Source organism: Somniosus microcephalus, unplaced genomic scaffold (genome assembly GCF_052327205.1).
Source record: "Somniosus microcephalus isolate GS21.2 unplaced genomic scaffold, FLI_Smic_1.0 unresolved_chr1, whole genome shotgun sequence".
NCBI lineage: Eukaryota > Metazoa > Chordata > Chondrichthyes > Squaliformes > Somniosidae > Somniosus > Somniosus microcephalus.
This window is the reverse complement of record NW_028225179.1, coordinates 131613950-131620891: the sequence shown is the minus strand read 5'-3', so window position 1 is coordinate 131620891 and position 6942 is coordinate 131613950. Positions and strand designations below refer to the sequence as shown.

The 6942-nt window shown below is 48.3% G+C and overlaps 1 protein-coding gene across 3 annotated transcripts in view; it reads right to left on the bottom strand.

Moving 5' to 3' along the window:
* Positions 1-5955, bottom strand: part of sh3bp5lb (SH3-binding domain protein 5-like, b) — a 54970-nt gene extending 49015 nt beyond the window's left edge. Inside the window, exon 1 of one of the 3 annotated variants that reach the window (XM_085974025.1) lies at positions 5596-5955. In XM_085974025.1, the coding sequence (XP_085830151.1) occupies positions 5596-5763 (168 nt within the window). In that variant the 5' untranslated portion in view covers positions 5764-5955. The remainder of the gene's footprint in view (positions 1-5595) is intronic. The other 2 variants (XM_085974024.1, XM_085974023.1) reach the window with 2 other exon arrangements.
* Positions 5956-6942: the final 987 nt, after the last annotated feature.

Below are 6942 nucleotides of genomic sequence, written 5' to 3'. Positions count from 1 at the left end.
TGCTCTTTGCTGAGGTCAGTGTGTACGGGTAGAAATAGAATTTATACTAAACACTTTTTTTTAATTGCACAATTCTAAGTGAGATCACTAAACTCGCCCATCAAATTGGTCACTTCACGTTAAAAGAGAAAGATTTGCATTTATACAGCACCCTTCACAACACGGCATTACCATCGCCGAATCCCCCACCATCAACATCCTGGGGAGTCACCATTGACCAGAAACTTAACTGGACCAGCCATATAAATACTGTGGCTACAAGAGCAGGTCAGAGGCTCGGTATCCTGCGGCGAGTGTCTCACCTCCTGACTCCCCAAAGCCTCTGCACCATCTACAAGGCACAAGTAAGGAGTGTGATGGAATACTCTCCACTTGCCTGGATGAGTGTAGCTCCAACAACACTCAAGAAGCTCGACACCATCCAGGATAAAGCAGCCCACTTGATTGGCACCCCATCCACCACCTTAAACATTCACTCCCTCCACCACCGGTGTACCGTGGCTGCAGTGTGTACCATCTACAAGATGTACTGCAGCAACTCGCCAAGGCTTCTTCAGCAGCACCTCCCAAACCCGCGACCTCTTCCCCCTAGAAGGGGAAGGACAGTAGGCGCATGGGAACACCACCACCTCCAGGTCACACACCATCCTGACTTGGAAATATAGCGATCATTCATCATCGCTAGGTAAAAATCCTGGAACTCCCTCCCTCACAGCACTGTGGGAGCACCTTCACCACACGGACTGCAGCGGTTCAAGAAGACGGCTCACCACCACCTTCTCAAGGGCAATTAGGGAATGGGCAACAAATGATGGCCTTGCCAGCGACGCCCACATCCCATGCACGAATAACAAAAAACCGTAGGATATTCCATGTGCTTTACAACCTCGGAAGTACTCTTTTTGAAGCGTAGTCACTGTTTTATGTAGGAAATGTGGCAGCCAAATTGCGCACAGCAAGATCCCACAAACAGCAAGGAAATAAATGACCAGATCATCTGTGTATTAGGTGCTGGTTGCGGGATAAATATTGGCCAGAGCACCAGTGAGACCATCGATTGCCTAACCCTTGGTGTCTTCCAGGTCGGCGATTGTCGGTATAACTCAGTGGGCTGCCTGGCCACTTCGGCGAGCATTAAAGAGAGGGCCAGATAGCGTGGCCGAGACTCGTGAGTAGGTCTGACCAGGACGGGACGGCAGCTTCCCTTCCCTGAAGGACAATAGTGAACCGTGGGTTTTTACATCGAGGGGATTCCGCTAAAACACAGCTGTAAAAATCGTCCATCTGCTGCACATTCATTACTCGTCATTACTTAAATACACAACGTAATCAACTGGGAATAAGAGGCCCTGCGGATGAAGAGAAAAGTTATCTGTACTTTAGGCACGAGTTTTAAAGTGGTGGATAATTAGTATTAAATATGCCTGTGTGGCCCTGCACCTAGGAGTTAGCTGTGGCGCAGTGGATCGCACCCTTGCCTCGGAGTCAGAAGGTTGTGGGTTCAAGTCCCACTCCGGAGAGTTGAGCACATAATCTAGGCTGACACTCTGAGGGAGTGCTGCACTGTCGGGGGCGCCGTCTTTCAGATGAGACGTTAAACCGAGGCCCCGTCTGCCCTCTCAGGTGGACGTAAAAGATGCCATGGCACTATTCAAAGATGAGCAGGGGAGTTCTCCCCGGTGTTGAGAATACCAAGGTCAAGGAAATAGAAACTGTGAAGGCAGCAAGAAGTAAAATAAAAAGGCTAAACTGATCTTTGGCTGCTAATATGGCTGGCGCCCACAATGTCACACCTTGCTAATAGGAACAATGTAAGGCAGCGTGCAGAAGTTATACAGACAATAGGCGATCAGAAAACGCATTACCATGATTGCAAACGCATTACCATAATGTTTAGGTGATCATGAACACATTACCAGGATGTTTACTTAGCTGTAACCCATTCAGTTAAATGTGACTTCTTTATTTCAAACTGCCAGGCCAGGAAATCAAATTAAATGTATACGTGCACAGCTCAGGATTGGTGCAGGAATGTGCGAGGTGTTAATGTCTTCTCAAATGCAAGTATAATAATGTAGCACACTGTATGACAAACTGCTTGCTCTGTTGGGTTCGTCAGACTCTTGCAGGAGTCGGTGCCGACATTTCAGAGTAAGACTCCGCGGAAAATAAATCGTTTGAATTCTCCAGTTGCATTCGACTCAGTGATTACTGAACCAGACTGAGGGTAAAAGAATCCGTTCTCCCCGGTGTCCTGGCCAATGTTGATCCCTCAATCAACATCACTAAAACAAATCATTATCTGGGAGCTTGCTGTGCGCAAATTGGCTGCCGCCTTTCCCTACATTACAACAGTGACTTCATTGTTGGCTCCTGCGGTCATGAAAGGCGCTGTGTAAGTACAAGTCTTTCTTTTTTACCAGCATCAGTGAGATGCGTAATATTTTTACCTCACGTCAGTTGTGTGATATAATTCTTCAGTACGTTTGTTGCATTACAGTTGCGTTTAGGTTACAGGAGGAAGTTCAGAAACCACACTCCCGGTGTCAGATTACCTGCAGATAATGTGGGCATAGAGCCTTACAGCACAGGAGGAGGCCATTCGGCCCATCGTGCCAGCTCTTTGGTAGAGCTATCTAATTAGTCCCACTCCCCTGCTCTTTCCCCACTTCAAGTATTTATCCAATTCCCTTTTGAAGGTTACTACGAAATCAGCTTCCACCGGCACTGCATTCCAGATCACAACAACTCGCAGCGTTAAAATAAAAATCTCTTCGTCTCACCTCGGTCTTTTGCCAGTTACCATGCGCTCTGTCTCTCACACAAACATATATTTGAGAATGTCATATTTGAGAGGTAGCGGGATCATTGCCCGCATTCGCCACTCCCCTTATGATTCTATAGACACAAAAGGCATCAAGGGGTATGGGGAGAGAGCAGGAATATGGTATTGAGATAGAGGATCAGCCATGATCACATTGAATGGTGTAGCAAGCTCGACAGGCCGAATGGCCTACTCCTGCTCCTATTTTTCTATGTTTCTAATGTCCATCACACTACAAAGGTCACGCTTCAACGTACCAAAAGTATACATGAAAGTTTTTCTGGCTTGGAGCCCAAACTTTACAGCCACCCTCCAATCTACAATTAATTTCTCATTGACAGCCGTCTCTGTTTACTTACAGCAATCAGACTTTGCAATATTTCAGGTTTAGACCACTTTGGAGTACAACGCTCCAGTTACTATGGAAAGCCAACACATCGTGAACTTAATATCAGCGGGGTTGGTCCAGAAATACAAATGCATATGAAAAAATCTCACATTTATCAAACATTCATCACAAGTACAGTTATTAAAAATTGTCATTTCCTTGTTGGTAATTATGACCTTGGCAACCTGGGATCTCTCCCAAGGATTTACAAGCAGCTGCCAATCTACAGATAAACTTCACCTTGCTGTTCACCTCAAGGGTGGGCCTGTTTGCACTAATCCCAGATGGGGAGGACCCACCTATTTGGCCTTGGGTTCAAGTCCCCCTCCAGAGACTTGAGCACACAAATCCAGGCTGACACTCCAGAGCAGTTTACGAGGGAGTGTTGCACTGTCAGAGGTGCCGTCTTTCGGATGAGACATTAAACCGCGGCCCTGTCTGTTCTCTCAGGTGGACACAAAAGATCCCGTGGCACTGTTGCAAAGAGGAGCAGGGGCGTTATCCCTGGTGACCTAGGCCAATATTTATCCCTCAATCAACGTCACTAAAAACAGATGATCAGGTCATTATTGCTGTTTGTGGGAGCTTGCTGTGTGCAAATCGGCTGCCGTGTTTGCTACATCACAACAGTGACGACACTTCAAAAAAAGTACTTCATTGGCTGTAAAGCGTTTGGGATGTCCAGTGGTCATGAAAGGCGCTATATAAATGCAAGTCTTTCTTTTCTTTTGACCCCCCTCGAGAATACCCCCTTTGCATACACACACATAGCCTTGACTTCTTCCCCCCCCCCCCCGCCCACCCCTCTATATAGACCTTGTTCCGACACAATAGCCTGTCACGATATTAAGGGGAACAGGTAGGGTAGTTAGAGAGAGAGACTATTTCCACTGGTTGGGGATTCTAGGACTAGGGGGAATAGTCTAAAAATTAGTGCCAGACCTTTCAGCAGTGAAATTAGGAAACACTTCCACACACAAAGTTGTGGTAGAAGTCTGGAACCCTCTTCCACAAACGGCAACTGATGCTCGATCAATTGTTAATTTTCAATCAGAGAATGATAGCTTTCTGCTAACCAAGGGTATTAAGGGATGTGGGCCAAAGGCGGGCATATGGAGGTAGGTCGCAGATCATCCATGATCTCACTGAACGGCGGTGCAGGCTGGAGGGGCTGAACGGCCGACTCCTGTTCCTACGTTATACACATTGTGCTGAAGAACCCTTCACTCTTGAGCTACTGTAAAGTTTTGTATTCTAAGAACATAAGAAATAGGAGCGGGAGTAGGCGATTTGGCCCTTCGAGCCATTCAGTGAGGTCATGGCTGATCTTCTACCTCACCTCCACTTTCCTGCACTATCCCCATATCCCTTGATTCCCTTAATATTCGAAAATCTATCGATCTCAGCCTTGAATATACTCAACGACTGAGCCTCCACAGCCCTCTGGGGTAGAGAATTCCAAAGATTCACCACCCTCTGAGTGAAGAAATTTCTTCTCATCTCAGTCCTAAATGGCCAACCCCTTATTCTGAGACTGTGACCCCTGGTTCTAGACTCTCCAGCCAGGGAAACATCCTCCCTGCATCTACCCTGTCAATCCCCCTCAGAATCTTATGTTTCAATGAGATCACCTCTCATTCTTCTAAACTCCAGAGACTATAGGCCTAGTCTACTCAATCTCTCCTCATAGGAGAAATGTTTAAAGAGGCGGGGTTGACCACAGGTCCATGTTAGCAGCTCAACAGGACATGCAAGCAAGACTTGCATTTATATAGCACCTTTCACGACCACCGGACGTCTCAAAGCGCTTTACAGCCAATGAAGTACTATTTGAAGTGGAGTCACTGTTGTAATGTGGGAAATGCGCAGGCAATTTGCGCACAACAAGCTCCCACAAACAGCAATGTGATAATGACCAGATGATCTGTTTTTGTTACGTTGGTTGAGGAATAACTATTGGCCCAGGACACCGGGGAGAACTCCCCTGCTATTCTTCAAAATAGTGCCAGTGGAGTCTTTTACGTCCACCTGAGAGAGCAGACGAGGGCCTCAGCTTAACGTCTCATCTGAAAGTCGGCACCTCCAACAGTGTAGCACCCCTGCACTGGAGTGTCAGCCTAGATTTTATGTGCTCAAGTCCCTGGAGTGGGGACTTGAACCCACAACTTTAGGACTCAGAGGCGAGTGTGTGTCTAACCACTGAGCCCACAGCTGACACAAGACTACACACCCACAGTATCCATGAGCAACCGCGCTGGAGGTCAGCTAGTGGGGCCTATGGACACGCATTCAAGATCTGGATCCACAGAGCGGGCGGGCTCTGCGCCCCCAGGAGTGACTTGTAGCATCTTGAAGGTGTAGATGCCCCTCCACCTCGCTTCACCTGGATGCGGGGGTCCAGCTCCTCTTCCTCCTCCCGCTGCTCTTCCCTCACCCGGGCCTCCAGCTGCCCGACTCCGACTCCGACTCCGCCTCCCAGTCCCGGCCCAGGTCCGGGCCCCGGTTCTCCGATCCCAGTGGGACTCTCCCTCTGAGCCGCCGGCTCTGTCATTCCGCCATGCAGCGCCGAGGCCTCGGCTTTTCTCTCTCTCTCGGGTTAATCGTGAAGCGGGCCGGGCCCCGCCGCCGCCGACCGTCCGCCCGCCTGCCTGCCAGCCAGCCGCTCGCCGTAGTGCGTCAACGTACGGCGTCACCGCTTGCAGCGAGCCGGCCGCCGCCATCTTGCTGTACGGCACAACTCCACTGCTGAGAATCAGCTCTGCTGACTGGAGTTCGCAGAGTGATACAACAACAACAACAAATTGCATTTACAGAGCGCCTTTACCGCAATAAAACGTCCCCAAGGCGCTTCACAGCAGCATTATAAGACAAAAAATGTTGACACCGAGCCACATAAGGAGAAATTAGGGCAGATAAGCTTGGTCAAAGAGGTAGGTCTTAAGGAGTGTCTTAAAGGAGGAAAGGGAGGTAGCAAGGCGGAGGGAATTCTAGAGCTCAGGGTCCAAGCAGCTGAAGGCAGGGCAGTCAATGGTTGAGCGATTATAATCAGGGATGTTCAAGAGGGCAGAATTGGAGGAGTGCAGATATCTCGGGAGGGGGGTTGTGGGGCTGGAGGAGAATACAGAGATAGGAAGGGGTGAGAGGCCATGGTGCGATTTGAAAACAAGGATGAGAATTTTGAAATCAATGCATTGCTTAACCGGGCGCCAGTGAGCACAGGGGTGATGGGTAAATGGGACTTGGTGCGAGTTAGGACATGGGCAGCCGAGTTTTGGATCAACTCAAGTTTACGTAGGGTAGAATGTGGGAGGCCAGCCAGGAGTGCGTTGGAATAGCCAAGTCTAGAGGTAACAAAGGCATGGATGAGGGTTTCAGCAGCAGAAGAGCTGAGGCAGGGGCGGAGACTGGCGATGTTACAGAGGTGGAAATAGGCGTCTTTAGTTGTGCTGTGGATATAGCACAGAAAGAGGCCATTTGGCCCATTGTGCCTGTACCAGCTCTTTGAAAGAGCTGTCCAATTAGTCCCCTTCCCCTGCTCTTTCCCCATAGCCCTGTAAATGTTTTCCCTTCAAATATTTTAAGTATGATATTCCACAGTAAATTAAATGAATTGAATTTAATAATAACAGTATTTAAATATGCAGCTAACCAGATGTATAGGCAGAGATTGTTTGCAGCTTTCAAAATTATTTTAAAATGTTTTTCTTGTCCACTTAAATCAATATTTCAA